The sequence below is a fragment of the Choloepus didactylus genome, chromosome 1 (assembly GCF_015220235.1).
Source record: "Choloepus didactylus isolate mChoDid1 chromosome 1, mChoDid1.pri, whole genome shotgun sequence".
Taxonomy (NCBI): Eukaryota; Metazoa; Chordata; class Mammalia; order Pilosa; family Megalonychidae; genus Choloepus; species Choloepus didactylus.
In genome coordinates this window covers 185,970,732-185,987,410 of record NC_051307.1, presented here as the reverse complement: position 1 = coordinate 185,987,410, position 16,679 = coordinate 185,970,732, and the positions used below count along the sequence as shown (strand labels likewise).

The 16,679-nt window shown below is 36.8% G+C and overlaps 1 protein-coding gene across 15 annotated transcripts in view; it reads left to right on the top strand.

The window, feature by feature from the left end:
• The window catches only part of CLASP2 (cytoplasmic linker associated protein 2), a 279,413-nt gene that overhangs the window by 103,324 nt on the left and 159,410 nt on the right, over window positions 1–16,679 (top strand). For all 15 annotated transcript variants that reach the window (XM_037846856.1, XM_037846829.1, XM_037846847.1 and 12 more), the window contains 2 exons: window positions 12,032–12,177; window positions 15,366–15,501. In XM_037846856.1, the coding sequence (XP_037702784.1) occupies window positions 12,032–12,177; window positions 15,366–15,501 (282 nt within the window). The remainder of the gene's footprint in view (window positions 1–12,031; window positions 12,178–15,365; window positions 15,502–16,679) is intronic.

The following is a 16,679-nucleotide window of genomic DNA, read 5'->3' as shown; positions in this document are numbered from 1 at the left end:
ACTAAACACCACAACTTCCCAAGAAAAGGGGGGTGTCCGCTCACAGCCACCATCCTGGTGGACAGGAAACACCCCTGCCCATCGCCCAGCCCCCATAGCCCAGAGCTGCCCCAGACAACCCAGTGTGACGGAAGTGCTTCAAATAACAGGCACACACCACAAAACTGGGCGTGGACATTACCCTTCCCTGCAACCTCAGCTGATTGTCCCAGAGTTGGGAAGGTGGAGCAGTGTGAATTAACAAAGCCCCACTCAGCCATCATTTGAGCAGACTGGGAGCCTCCGTACACAGCCCAGCAGCCCAGAACTGCCCTGGGGGGACGGCACTCACCTGTGACATAGCACAGTCATCCCTCAACAGAGGACCCGGGGTGCACAGCCTGGAAGAGGGGCCCACTTGCAAGTCTCAAGAGCCATACGCCAATACCAAAGACTTGTGCGTCAGTGGCAGAGACAAACTGTGGCAGGACTGAACTGAAGGATTAGACTATTGCAGCAGCTTTAAAACTCTAGGATCATCAGGGAGATTTGATTGTTAGGTCCACCCCCCCCTCCCCGACTGCCCAGAAACATGCCCCACATACAGGGCAGGCAACACCAACTACACACGCAAGCTTGGTACACCAATTGGGCCCCACAAGACTCACTCCCCCACTCACCAAAAAGGCTAAGCAGGGGAGAACTGGCTTGTGGAGAACAGGTGGCTCGTGGACGCCACCTGCTGGTTAGTTAGAGAAAGTGTACTCCAGAAGCTGTAGATCTGATAAATTAGAGATAAGGACTTCAATAGGTCTACAAACCCTAAAAGAACCCTATCAAGTTCAGCAAATGCCACGAGGCCAAAAACAACAGAAAATTATAAAGCATATGAAAAAACCAGATGATATGGATAACCCAAGCCCAAGCACCCAAATCAAAAGACCAGAAGAGACACAACACCTAGAGCAGCTACTCAAAGAACTAAAGATGAACAATGAGACCATAGTACGGGATATGAAGGAAATCAAGAAGACTCTAGAAGAGCATAAAGAAGACATTGCAAGACTAAATAAAAAAATGGATGATCTTATGGAAATTAAAGAAACTGTTGACCAAATTAAAAAGATTCTGGACACTCATAGTACAAGACTAGAGGAAGTTGAACAACGAATCAGTGACCTGGAAGATGACAGAATGGAAAATGAAAGCATAAAAGAAAGAATGGGGAAAAAAATTGAAAAAATCGAAATGGACCTCAGGGATATGATAGATAATATGAAACGTCCAAATATAAGACTCATTGGTGTCCCAGAAGGGGAAGAAAAGGGTAAAGGTCTAGGAAGAGTATTCAAAGAAATTGTTGGGGAAGACTTCCCAAATCTTCTAAACAACATAAATACACAAATCATAAATGCTCAGCGAACTCCAAATAGAATAAATCCAAATAAACCCACTCCGAGACATATACTGATCACACTGTCAAACACAGAAGAGAAGGAGCAAGTTCTGAAAGCAGCAAGAGAAAAGCAATTCACCACATACAAAGGAAACAGCATAAGACTAAGTAGTGACTACTCAGCAGCCACCATGGAGGCGAGAAGGCAGTGGCACGATATATTTAAAATTCTGAGTGAGAAAAATTTCCAACCAAGAATACTTTATTCAGCAATGCTCTCCTTCAAATTTGAGGGAGAGCTTAAATTTTTCACAGACAAACAAATGCTGAGAGAATTTGCTAACAAGAGACCTGCCCTACTGGAGATACTAAAGGGAGCCCTACAGACAGAGAAACAAAGACAGGACAGAGAGACTTGGAGAGAGGTTCAGTACTAAAGAGATTCGGTATGGGTACAATAAAGGATATTAATTGAGAGAGGGAAAAATATGGCAAACATAAACCAAAGGATAAGATGGCCGATTCAAGAAATGCCTTCAAGGTTTTAACGTTGAATGTAAATGGATTAAACTCCCCAATTAAAAGATATAGATTCGCCAAATGGAACAAAAAAAATGAACCATCAATATGTTGCATACAAGAGACTCATCTTAGACACAGGGACACAAAGAAACTGAAAGTGAAAGAATGGAAAAAAATATTTCATGCAAGCTACAGCCAAAAGAAAGCAGGTGTAGCAATATTAATCTCAGATAAAATAGACTTCAAATGCAGGGATGTTTTGAGAGACAAAGAAGGCCGCTACATACTAATAAAAGGGGCAATTCAGCAAGAAGAAATAACAATCGTAAATGTCTATGCACCCAATCAAGGTGCCACAAAATACATGAGAGAAACACTGGCAAAACTAAAGGAAGCAATTGATGTTTCCACAATAATTGTGGGAGACTTCAACACATCACTCTGTCCTATAGATAGATCAACCAGACAGAAGACCAATAAGGAAATTGAAAACCTAAACAATCTGATAAATGAATTAGATTTAACAGACATCTACAGGACATTACATCCCAAATCACCAGGATACACATACTTTTCTAGTGCTCACGGAACTTTCTCCAGAATAGATCATATGCTGGGACATAAAACAAGCCTCAATAAATTTAAAAAGATTGAAATTATTCAAAGCACATTCTCTGACCACAGTGGAATACAATTAGAAGTCAATAACCATCAGAGACTTAGAAAATTCACAAATACCTGGAGGTTAAACAACACACTCCTAAACAATCAGTGGGTTAAAGAAGAAATAGCAAGAGAAATCGCTAAATATATAGAGACGAACGAAAATGAGAACACAACATACCAAAACCTATGGGATGCAGCAAAAGCAGTGCTAAGGGGGAAATTTATAGCACTAAATGCATATATTAAAAAGGAAGAAAGAGCCAAAATCAAAGAACTAATGGATCAACTGAAGAAGCTAGAAAATGAACAGCAAACCAATCCTAAACCAAGTAGAAGAAAAGAAATAACAAGGATTAAAGCAGAAATAAATGACATAGAGAACAAAAAAACAATAGAGAGGATAAATATCACCAAAAGCTGATCTTCTTTGAGAAGATCAACAACATTGACAAGCCCCTAGCTAGACTGACAAAATCAAAAAGAGAGAAGACCCATATAAACAAAATAATGAATGAAAAAGGTGACATAACTGCAGATCCTGAAGAAATTAAAAAATTATAAGAGGATATTATGAACAACTGTATGGCAACAAACTGGACAATGTAGAAGAAATGGACAATTTCCTGGAAACATATGAACAACCTAGACTGACCAGAGAAGAAATAGAAGACCTCAACCAACCCATCACAAGCAAAGAGATCCAATCAGTCATCAAAAATCTTCCCGCAAATAAATGCCCAGGGCCAGATGGCTTCACAGGGGAATTCTACCAAACTTTCCAGAAAGAACTGACACCAATCTTACTCAAACTCTTTCAAAACATTGAAGAAAATGGAACACTACCTAACTCATTTTATGAAGCTAACATCAATCTAATACCAAAACCAGGCAAAGATGCTACAAAAAAGGAAAACTACCGGCCAATCTCCCTAATGAATATAGACGCAAAAATCCTCAACAAAATACTTGCAAATCGAATCCAAAGGCACATTAAAAAAATCATACACCATGACCAAGTGGGGTTCATTCCAGGCATGCAAGGATGGTTCAACATAAGAAAAACAATCAATGTATTGCAACACATTAACAAGTCAAAAGGGAAAAATCAAATGATCATCTCAATAGATGCTGAAAAAGCATTTGACAAAATCCAACATCCCTTTTTGATAAAAACACTTCAAAAGGTAGGAATTGAAGGAAACTTCCTCAACATGATAAAGAGCATATATGAAAAACCCACAGCCAGCATAGTACTCAATGGTGAGAGACTGAAAGCCTTCCCTCTAAGATCAGGAACAAGACAAGGATGCCCGCTGTCACCACTGTTATTCAACATTGTGCTGGAAGTGCTAGCCAGGGCAATCCGGCAAGACAAGAAATAAAAGGCATCCAAATTGGAAAAGAAGAAGTAAAACTGTCATTGTTTGCAGATGATATGATCTTATATCTAGAAAACCCTGAGAAATCAACGATACACCTACTAGAGCTAATAAACAAATTTAGCAAAGTAGCGGGATACAAGATTAATGCACATAAGTCAGTAATGTTTCTATATGCTAGAAATGAACAAACTGAAGAGACACTCAAGAAAAAGATACCATTTACAATAGCAACTAAAAAAATCAAGTACCTAGGAATAAACTTAACCAAAGATGTAAAAGACCTATACAAAGAAAACTACATAACTCTACTAAAAGAAATAGAAGGGGACCTTAAAAGATGGAAAAATATTCCATGTTCATGGATAGGAAGGCTAATGTCATTAAGATGTCAATTCTACCCAAACTCATCTACAGATTCAATGCAATCCCAATCAAAATTCCAACAACCTACTTTGCAGACTTGGAAAAGCTAGTTATCAAATTTATTTGGAAAGGGAAGATGCCTCGAATTGCTAAAGACACTCTAAAAAAGAAAAACGAAGTGGGAGGACTTACACTCCCTGACTTTGAAGCTTATTATAAAGCCACAGTTGCCAAAACAGCATGGTACTGGCACAAAGATAGACATATAGATCAATGGAATCGAATTGAGAATTCAGAGATAGACCCTCAGATCTATGGCCGACTGATCTTTGATAAGGCCCCCAAAGTCACTGAACTGAGCCATAATGGTCTTTTCAACAAATGGGTCTGGAGAGTTGGATATCCATATCCAAAAGAATGAAAGAGGACCCCTACCTCACCCCCTACACAAAAATTAACTCAAAATGGACCAAAGATCTCAATATAAAAGAAAGTACCATAAAACTCCTAGAAGATAATGTAGGAAAACATCTTCAAGACCTTGTATTAGGCGGCCACTTCCTAGACTTTACACCCAAAGCACAAGCAACAAAAGAGAAAATAGATAAATGGGAACTCCTCAAGCTTAGAAGTTTCTGCACCTCAAAGGAATTTCTCAAAAAGGTAAAGAGGCAGCCAACTCAATGGGAAAAAATTTTTGGAAACCATGTATCTGACAAAAGACTGATATCTTGCATATACAAAGAAATCCTACAACTCAATGACAATAGTACAGACAGCCCAATTATAAAATGGGGAAAAGATATGAAAAGACAGTTCTCTGAAGAGGAATACAAATGGCCAAGAAACACATGAAAAAATGTTCAGCTTCACTAGCTATTAGAGAGATGCAAATTAAGACCACAATGAGATACCATCTAACACCGGTTAGAATGGCTGCCATTAAACAAACAGGAAACTACAAATGCTGGAGGGGATGTGGAGAAATTGGAACTCTTATTCATTGTTGGTGGGACTGTATAATGGTTCAGCCACTCTGGAAGTCAGTCTGGCAGTTGCTTAGAAAACTAGATATAGAGTTACCATTCGACCCAGCGATTGCACTTCTCGGTATATACCCGGAAGATCGGAAAGCAGTGACACGAACAGATATCTGCACGCCAATGTTCATAGCAGCATTATTCACAATTGCCAAGAGATGGAAACAACCCAAATGTCCTTCAACAGATGAGTGGATAAATAAAATGTGGTATATACACACGATGGAATACTACGCGGCAGTAAGAAGGAACGATCTGGTGAAACATATGACAACATGGATGAACCTTGAAGACATAATGCTGAGCGAAATAAGCCAGGCACAGAAAGAGAAATATTATATGCTACCACTAATGTGAACTTTGAAAAATGTAAAACAAATGGTTTATAATGTAGAATGTAGGGTTACTAGCAATAGAGAGCAATTAAGGAAGGGGGAACAATAATCCAAGAAGAACAGATAAGCTATTTAACGTTCTGGGGATGCCCAGAAATGACTATGGTCTGTTAATTTCTGATGGATATAGTAGGAACAAGTTCACAGAAATGTTGCTATATTATGTAACTTTCTTGGGGTAAAGTAGGAACATGTTAGAAGTTAAGCAGTTATCTTAGGTTAGTTGTCTTTTTCTTACCCCCTTGTTATGGTCTCTTTGAAATGTTCTTTTATTGTATGTTTGTTTTCTTTTTAACTTTTTTTTTTCATACAGTTGATTTAAAAAAGAAGGGAAAGTTAAAAAAAAAAAAAAAAAGAAAAACAAGGAAAAAATAAAAAGATGTAGTGCCCCCTTCAGGAGCCTGTGGAGAATGCAGGGTTATTCGCCTACCCCACCTCCATGGTTGCTAACATGACCACAGGCATAGGGGACTGGTGGTTTGATGGGTTGAGCCCTCTACCATAAGTTTTACCCTTGGGAAGACGGTTGCTGCAAAGGAGAGGCTAGGCCTCCCTATAATTGTGCCTAAGAGTCTCCTCCTGAATGCCTCTTTGTTGCTCAGATGTGGCCCTCTCTCTCTGGCTAAGCCAACTTGAAAGGTGAAATCACTGCCCTCCCCCCTACGTGGGATCAGACACCCAGGGGAGTGAATCTCCCTGGCAACGTGGAATATGACTCCCGGGGAGGAATGTAGACCCGGCATTGTGGGACGGAGAACATCTTCTTGACCAAAAGGGGGATGTGAAAGGAAATGAAATAAGCTTCAGTGGCAGATTCCAAAACGAGCCGAGAGATCACTCTGGTGGGCACTCTTACGCACACTTTAGACAACCCTTTTTAGGTTCTAAAGAATTGGGGTAGCTGGTGGTGGATACCTGAAACTATCAAACTACAACCCAGAACCCATGAATCTCGAAGACAGTTGTATAAAAATGTAGCTTATGAGGGGTGACAATGGGATTGGGAAAGCCATAAGGACCAAACTCCACTTTGTCTAGTTTATGGATGGATGTGTAGAAAAGTAGGGGAAGGAAACAAACAGACAGAGTACCCAGTGTTCTTTTTTACTTCAATTGCTCTTCTTCTCTCTAATTATTATTCTTGTTATTTTTGTGTGTGTGCTAATGGAGGTATCAGGGATTGATTTAGGTGATGAATGTACAACTATGTAATGGTAGTGTAAACAATCGAAAGTACTATTTGTTTTGTATGACTGCGTGGTATGTGAATATATCTCAATAAAATGATGATAAAAAAAAAAAAAAAAACAAATGAGATCATACTAGATACATGACTTAATAGTTTGCCTTTTTTCGCTTCACACATCATGCCCATCCAGCATACTTGGTGTAAGTATCAAGTACATAATAGTTGCTCAAATATTTATTGAGAGCATATCTTTTAGGTATATAAAAGATTTCAGGAAATATATATATACCATTTCCCATCTGATAGATTGTAGTTGCTTTTTAGTTTAGTTTTTTCTGGTTGTGTGTGTGTGTGTGTGTGTGTGTGTGTGTGTGTCTACTATTTTTAACAATATTGCAATAAATATCCTTGTGCACATTTTTAAAACTGGTTCTTTTACTTTTATAAGTTACATATTAAAAAGTAGGATTGTTGGGTAAAAAGTAGATGCAATTTTACTTTAGTAGATGCTGCCAAAATAATTTGAAAAAAGGTATTATTCATTCATACTCATACTTACAATTTTGAGAACTTAGTTCTCTTGTTGATACTGGAAGCACTTAAGTCTTTTTAATTTTTGCCAATCTGATTGGGGAAAATGATGTAGTCTTCATATCTGCTAATAAGATATAGCACATTTTCATATATTTATTTTGCTTAATTTAATATGAGGCTGTTTGTCCTTTTCTTACTTTATTGTAGAAAAGGTAATTTTTTCTTATGATATTGTGTTTGTTTTGGTAGTAATTGATGTTGTTTATATGCTTTCTGAATTTTTTCTTTTGTTTATGATGGTTTCAACTCCATCACACACTCTAAAGTTATAATCATATTCTTTCAATTTTTTTCTAATATTTATAGTGTTTTATTTTTATATTTACATCTTTAATTCATCTGGAATTTTATTTTATTTTATGTTTATGATTGAGATTGTTCATATACTATACAATTATCCAAAGATCCAAAGTGTACAATCAGTTACCCCTGGTACCATCATACAGCTGTGCATCCATTATCACAATTAATTTTTTTTCAGCATTTAGAAATTTTCATTACTCCAGAAAAGAAATAAAGACACAAAAAAAGGAAACTCAAATCCTCCCATACCCCTAACCATCCTCCCTCCATTGTTGACCCATAGTATTGGTATAGTTCATTTGTTACTGTTGATGAAAGAATGTTAAAATAATGCTAACTGTAGTATATAGTTTGCGATAGGTATATTTTTTCCCTATATGCCCCACTGTTATTAACTTCTAGTTATAGTATCATACATTTGTTCTGGTTTATGAAAGAGATTTCTGATATTTGTACAGTTAATCACAGATATGGCCAACCACAAGGTTCACTCTTTTATACATTCCCATCTTTTAACCTCCAGTTTCCTTCTGGTGACATACGTGGCTCTGAGCTTACCCTTTCCACCACATTCACACACCATTCAGCACTGTTAGTTATTCTCACAATGTGCTGCTGTCATCTCTGTCCATTTCTAAACATTTAAATTCAACCTAGTTGAATATTCTGCTCATAATAAGCAACTGCTCCCCATTCTTTAGCCTCATTATATATCCTGGTAACTTACATTTTGTGTGTATGAGTTTACATATTATAATTAGTACATACCAGTGAGACCATACAATGCTTGTCCTTATGTGTCTGACTTATTTCACGCAATATAGTACCCTCAAGGTTTCTTCATCAGCCCATTTTTTTAAAGACAGTTTTGTTCACACACCATACATTCCGTCCTAAGTAAACAATTGATGGTTCCCTGTATAGTCATGTATTTATGTATTCACCACCATCACCAGTTATCTATATAAGGACATCTCCATTTCTTCCACAAAGCAGGAGGAAGAGTCAAAGAAGGTAGAGAAACAAAAGAAAAAGAAAAAAGAAAGAGAAAAAAAGAAAAAAGAGCTGGGAAGCAACAAAAGGAAAGATAGCATTAAACTATAGTAGAATAAAGAGTCAGACAACATCTCCAATGCCACAAGTCCCATACCCCTCCCTTACATGCATTTAGCTTTGGTATATTGCCTTTGTTACATTAAAGGAAGCATAATGTGATGTTTCTGTTAATTATAGTCTCTAGTTTGCATTGATTGTATTTCCCCCCAAACCTTTCTATTTTTAACACCTTGCAAGGTTGACATTTGTTTGTTCTCCCTCACAAAAAAACATATTTGTATATTTTATCACAATTGTTGAGCACTGTAGAGTTCACTGAGTTATACAGTCCCAGTCTTTCTTTCCTCCTGGTGTTCCACATGCTCCTAACCTTCCTCTTTCAAGCATATAGTCAGTGTACTTGCATTGCTGTGCTACCATCACCCCAAATTGTGTTCCAAATCTCTCCTTCCTGTCTTTTCCTATCAGTCTGTAGTGCTCCCTTAGTATTTCCTGAAGAGCAGGTATCTTGTTCACAAACTCTCTCATTGTCTGTTTGTCAGAGAATATTTTAAACTCTCCCTCGTATTTGAAGGACAGTTTTGCCAGGTATAGGATTCTTGGTTGGTGGTATTTCTCTTTCAGTATCCTAATGTATCACACCACTGCCTTCTTTACTCCATGGTGTCTGCTGTAAATCTGCACAGTCTTATCAAGCTTCCTTTGTATGTGATGGATCGCTATTCTCTTGCTGCTTTCAGGATTCTCTCTTTGTCTTTGACGTTTGATAATCTGATTATTAAGTGTCTTGGCATAGGCCTATTCAGATCTGTTTGGGGTACACTGCACTTCTTGGATCTGTATTTTTGTGTCTTTCATAAGAGATGGGAAATTTTCATTGATAATTTCCCCTATTATTGCTTCTGCCCTCTTTCCCTTCTCATCTGCTTCTGGGACACCCATGACATGTACATTGAAGTGTTGCATGTTGTCATCAGTTCCCTGAGATGTTACTCATATTTTTCCATTCTTTTCCCCAGCTGTTCTTTTGTGTGTAGGAATTCAGGTGTTCTTGTTCTCCAGTTCTTGAGTGTTTTCTTCTGCCTCTTGAGATCTGCTGTTGTATGTCTCCACTGTCTTTCATCTCTTGTGTTGTGCCTTTCATTTCCATAGATTCTGCCAGTTGTTTTTTCAAACTTTTGATTTTTACCTTGTGTACACCTAGTCTTTTCATTATACGCTTCATCTCTTTTGCCATATCTTCCCTAAACTTTTTGAGTTGATCTAGCATTAGTTGTTTAAATTCCTGTATCTCAGTTGAAGTCTAAGTTTGTTCCTTTGACTGGGCCATACCTTCGTTTTTCTTAGTGTAGGTTGTAGTTTTCCATTTTCTAGGTATCTGGTTTCCTTGGTTACCCTAATCAGGTTTTCCCAGACCAGAACCAGCTCAGGTTCCAGAAGGAGGAAATATTCAACACCAGGTTTCTCTGAGGGTGTGTCTTAGAAGATTGACACACCCTGTGATGCCTCAAGAAGCTGTACTTTTCCTAACCTGCCCAGCAGATGCCTCCTGTCAGCGTGTTGCTCCCAAATGGTGTAAGGAGGTGTGGCCCCTTTAATTCTCAGCTTAAGTTTTCCCCCAGGCCCTGGGGTCTGGTTCTGAATGGAAGGCAGGTAGTAGAGCTGGGCATGACCTCTGTCCTCTTAGGGAAGATACACCCCTTAGGGAGTTTTCATTTGCATTTAAATAGGTTCTTTGTCTCTTTGACTCTGCTATCCCCACCCTTGTCTGGGTCTGAGTGCTGCAAACTGAAAATGGCTGAGGCTTTCTCCATTGAACCTCTCAGGTTGAGAGAGAGAAAAAGGGATAGAAAACCCCCTTTAAGGGTCAGTCCACTGCCCCCAGTTTCACCGATCGGCCAGAGATAGCACCCGGTCCTCTGGGCTCCCCCTCCTGGGGAAAGAGAAGTTGTCTGGCTCTTCAAGGCCAGTCGTCACTAAAAGCCTGTGTCTGCTTGTTGGGGATTTGCAGCTTGCATTGAGCAGTCCACATTTGCCAATTAAAACCCCAGTTGGAGCTGGACTGAGTATATTCACTTGTTCAGAGGGTGCCGCTCTCTATCAGAGCGAGGCTTTGCAGCTCGCCTGCCGTGGAGGAGAGGGCTCCCAGCTGGGGTCTGCAGTTTCTACTCAGAGATTCCATGCTACAATCCCAGGCATTCCGCCCAATCCAGGTTGGTGCACAGTGTGTGGGCAATCACGATTGCTCCCAAGCAGTTATTCCAGATCATTTACTAGTTGTTTCTGGTTTTTTATTAGTTGCTTCGGGGGCACTAACTTCCAGTCCTCTCTATGCCACCATCTTCTTCCATCTCCTGGAATTTTATTTTAAAGACATGTTTAAAAATTTAGAAAACTAAAGAAGTTAATGTGAAATTATATATTATAACGATGATTTTAAGTGAACTTTTAGTTTTTTAATATATATAAGCACACATGTACCTGTGGGTGTCTTTTTTCATGTAATTTTATTACATATATCTGGAGTTTACGTTAAAAAGCATGACAATCTTATAGTAAAAAGTAATGCTAAAGATGTGGATATAGGAAGAAAGAGCTATTTACTTAACAAATTAAGTGTGATAATGTTAAAATATGGACATGATGATGGCTTAATGTTTGGTTGGTTTGTTTTTGTACTTTTGCTTATGGATGAATATAGTTTCCCAGTTTGACAGTTTTAAAAGCAGACTCCCATACTAGATAGTTGTGAAGTTTGCACAGTATTGTGAATGTACTGATGCCACTCATTTGTACACTTTAAAATGTTAAATTTTATGTTATGTGTATTTTACTACGATTAACCAAAAGGCTCCCTTAAAACTCTAAAATTTGCTTGTCTACTTAAATATATTACATGTGTCTGTTATGCATATAACTGAATCTATAATGTTCTTTCCCAAAAGCCCTTTTTGTTTGCAGATTTATTTACAAGATATATTTAATGCTATTAAAATGTCTGAATATAGTTATGTACATATACTGAAATTTTATAGGTGATTCATTTTATTTTATTGTGTTTGAGTAATGAAATTTAGGCACTTTTTTCCTTTTTTTTTTAACCCCTCCACCTTTTATCTCAATAATGAAAATTCTCTTTGTTTCAGCTTAAGAAAATTCGATCATTGCTTGTTGCTGGAGCTGCACAGTATGATTGTTTTTTCCAACATTTACGTTTGTTGGATGGAGCGCTTAAACTTTCAGCTAAGGATCTTAGATCCCAGGTGGTTAGAGAAGCTTGCATTACTGTAGCGTAAGTGTATTCTTTTTGTGATATGTTTTTTAGGAATGAATTTAGTACTCATTGATTCTGTGCCCAAGTAAAACAGTAGCAGGATAACCTTAGAAAGCATAAATATGATCCACGAAAATCATTTTTGTTATACATAAGGATTTAGTTTGTGTAATTCTTTTTAAAAGTTTTTCTTACAAGTTCTTAATGCCAGCCTTAAAATGTGTTTATATTTCAAAAACCTACTGGTGGATTTCTGATCATTAATTCTGTGAGTATCAAAAGAAAATGAACAGGTCTGAACACTGGCTATATTTAATTTTCTCTTAATAATTTGGATATTAAGCACTCCATTTCTTATATTTTAGCAATTATCCTGGAATTGCAATATGTATCATTACCTTATCAAAATCTAAACTTTATATCTATAATTGTCCACAATACAAGGATGGTAGAACACTTAAATTCCTTTACCACCACTCCTGACCCTAAATACTGTTGTTTGTATATGCTAGTATCATCAAAGCATTCCTTCAAAGATAGGGAATAAGATAAAAGTACCCACTATCAATATTTCTAATCAGGATTGTATTAGGTGTCCTAGCCAGAATAGCAAAAAAAAATAAAAAATAAAAAAAATAAAAACTGTTGGGATTGCAGGAGGAATGAAACTGCAATTTTTGACAGATGATATAATTATCCATGTAGATCACCACAAGAGAATCTATAGATAAATTATTATAATTAAGAACTTAAGCAGAGCTGCTGGATACATCTCAGTGTACCCAGGATAATAATCTCTAATGAGCAAGACAAAACTCCATAAAATGTAATCATGATGAGACTTCTCCATTTCCCCGTGTTGCAGTAACTGGCATGGACTAGCCCTCTCACCTAAAACAGCCAGCAAACTGAACAAAATATGGACAACTGTTTATAGATACTGGAAAGCAGGCAGCGTAGGACTGTGATTTTTGAGAGAAAGAAACAAATGAGGTGAGCTGTATGATCGGCATGGTTTTAGCCTGGAGTTACTTTCAGGGTTATGGAGAATAGAGGGGGAACCCAAGTACAGCAGGGAAGTCTTAACAGTTGCGGTAACAGAGATTGGAGTTTCAAAAGACTGAGGGGCTGGAATTTGCAGGGCAGAGTGCTGGAAAGAAGAGAGATACACAAAATAGATCTATAGCAGTCTGCATAAGGGATACCATGAGTCTAGCTGATTATTCATCTGTGAATATGGAAGATACAACTCCTTGGGAAGAACTATTTCCTGGGAGCTATAAGATAAACAATTCTTAGAACTCATGGGGCTTGAAGAGGTTCAAGTTTTGAATAGCCGGAAACCTTGTTTAACACCCAGGCCTTCAGTAAAGACCCCAGAAAGACCATCAAAGTTCCAGCAGGTTTTTCTAGAAATTGGCAAGCAGATTTTAAATTTGGTCAAAACATTTGAAAAAAATAACAGTATCAGAGATCTTAGATGACCTGATTTCAAGACTTAATATAAAACTACAGTAATCAAAACACAGTGGTATTGGCATGAGGATGAGCATAAATCAGTTGAACCAATAGAATCTAGAAACAGACCCACAGTATATGGTTAATTAATTTTTGACAAAGGGCACGATAATGTCACAAGTTTAAGGCATGCCTTTTTGAGAAATGTAGCTGGAACAATTGGATATTTATATGGCAAAGTTGTGAACTTTAACTTTCATATTATACCCAAAATAACTTGTATCACAGGACTAAACAAAAAAGCTAAAAAGCTTTCAAACCTTGAAGAAGAAAACATGAGAGAAAATCTTCACAATTTTGATGAGGGCATATTTTTTTTAGACAGGGCTTGGAAAGCACCAACATTAAACAAACAAAAAATTGATAAATTAGGCTTCATCAAAGTTAAGGGTTTTTGCTATTCCAAAAAAATAATATGTACAATATAAGAAAAATATAATTTATTTAGGAATAATTCTAACAAAGATATTCAAGATGTTTTTAGAAAAAATCAATGATGGCATGGCATTAAAGAAGATTTAAATATATAGGATTTATACTATATTTATAATTAAGAAGTCTCAGTATTGAAAAATGGCAGTAATCTCCAAATTGATCTATCCTCAGATAGATTCAGTACAGTTCCATTCAGACTCCTTGCATGTTTTGATTTTAAAAGTCATATGGAAGAACAAAGACCCAAGAATGACCAGGACTCACTTCAAAAATATAGTGAGAGTTATTTATGTTACCAGATTGGAATAATTACTATAAAGCTTTATTAATTACGGCAGTGAGATGCTGGCACTAAATTAGACCAAAAGAACACAACAGATATACTAGAAAAGACCCATTGACTTGAGCCTTGATTTGTAGTACAAATAGCACCTCCCTGCTTCTAATTTGTGATTCCTTTTTGTTTATGAGGTTAGACGTTTGGAATGGAAATTATAACTGAATACTATTAAATAGGTCTGAGCTTGAATACCTCTTTGAATTTAAAATTCAAATTTAAAATTAACCAATACAGCAAGCACTGTCAGAGCTGTGAGTGATGACAGCATCCTTCCTAGTATTTTAACTCAAATCATAATGATTAAAAGCTAAATTAGTTGTTTAACTACAAATTTGGAGAGAGAAGACAGATTTCCTTAAGATCAGCCAACCAACTTTTGTCCAGTAGAGTTGTGTTTTCAATCAGGGATTCTGAAATCCTAGCCCAAAGATGTCAGGAAGTGTTTGTTGCTAAAAAAGTGGTGATACCATTAATAGAAGTAAAGAATGTCTTGAGGAGCATTGATGTGGGTAAGATTTTGAACTGGTTTTTAAAATATGTTGAATTTGATGATGGGGCATTGAAATAGAATTATTTATTGGGTAACAACTAAAAAAATCAGGGCAATCAGCTATTTGACCTGTTTTATACTCAGAATTAATAGTTAAATTCTGAGAGCAGATTGCTTCTCCAAGTGCCATTGCAGAGATGAGTAAAATTCCAAATTTCAACTTTGAAATATCGAGTTAAAGGATGTAAAGAAAGGGATATATTACATTTGCACTTCTCTTTCTCCCTTTTTTTTTCCTGCAATTAGAACTAATTACAATAAAAATTCTTTAACTATATCAGTAGAAGGTATTTTAAAATTTTATGGTCCTGCTTACATTTAATGTTAAACTATTAAAAAACATTTGTTTGTTTTCCTTTGTAGCCATCTTTCAACAGTTTTGGGAAACAAGTTTGATCATGGCGCTGAGGCCATTGTACCTACACTTTTTAATCTCGTCCCCAATAGTGCAAAAGTCATGGCAACTTCTGGATGTGCAGCAATCAGATTCATCATTCGGGTAGGTTTTTTTCTCTTCTGTGTTTTTAAATGTGCTTAACTAAGTCACTGGTGAAGTAGTTTTTGTTGTCATTTTTTCTTTAAATTTGGGGTTTTTTTTTTTTAACCCCTAAAGGAAATAACTTTTTATTTTTCTGATAAAGTAATACCTGGTCATTATAGGTCATTATGGAATATTTAAATAATACAAAGGATTACAAAATAAACAAAGTGCTTACATACATAATACAGTATGTACATGCACATCCATATATACATATATGTGTGTATAATCACAAGTGTTACAGGCATTGAAAAAATGACAGGTAAATTCTTAATCTTCCTCATCATCTGTATCTTGAGGATGTTCCCAAAAACAGACCTCACAAAATGAATGTACCCCCTTGAATTCTATCTTCTACGTTAACTGTTAGCTGTTTGGTATATACTTTTCCAAACTTCTTTTCTATACTCATATAAACATGTATTTATTTGCTACACAAGTGGAAAATGTAAATACTGTATACTGTGTTCTTTAACTTGCTCTTTATACTTTATGTATTTGGGCAGCTTCCCTTAACTCTCCATATAGATTTTTTTAAATGTCTAAATTAGTCCCCTATTATAGGACATACCATTGAATTGTCCTCACCACTTTTCTTCAAGAGTTTCTGGAATCCTTTTCTCCTACCCTTTTACAAACACTTGTAAATTTTTTTTAATTAAATTCAATTTTATTGAGATATATTCACGTACCATACAATCATCCATGATGTACAATCAGCTGTTCATAGTACCATCATATAGTTATGTATTCATCACCCCAATCTATTTTTGAGCATTTCCTTACACCAGAAAGAATCAGAATAAAAAATAAAAGTAAAAAAAAAACACCCAAATCATCCCCCCCCATCCCACCGTATTTTTCATTTAGTTTTTGTCCCCATTTTTCTACTCATCCATCCATACACTGGATAAAGGGAGTACGATCCACATGGTTTTCACAATCACACTGTCACCCCTTGTAAGCTACATTGTTATACAATCATCTTCAAGAGTCAAGGCTACTAGGTTGGAGTTTGCCAGTTTCAAGTATTCACTTCTAGCTATTCCAGTACATTAAAACCTAAAAAGGGTTATCTATATAGTGCATAAGAATGCCCACCAGAGTGACCTCTCCACTCCATTTGAAATCTCTCA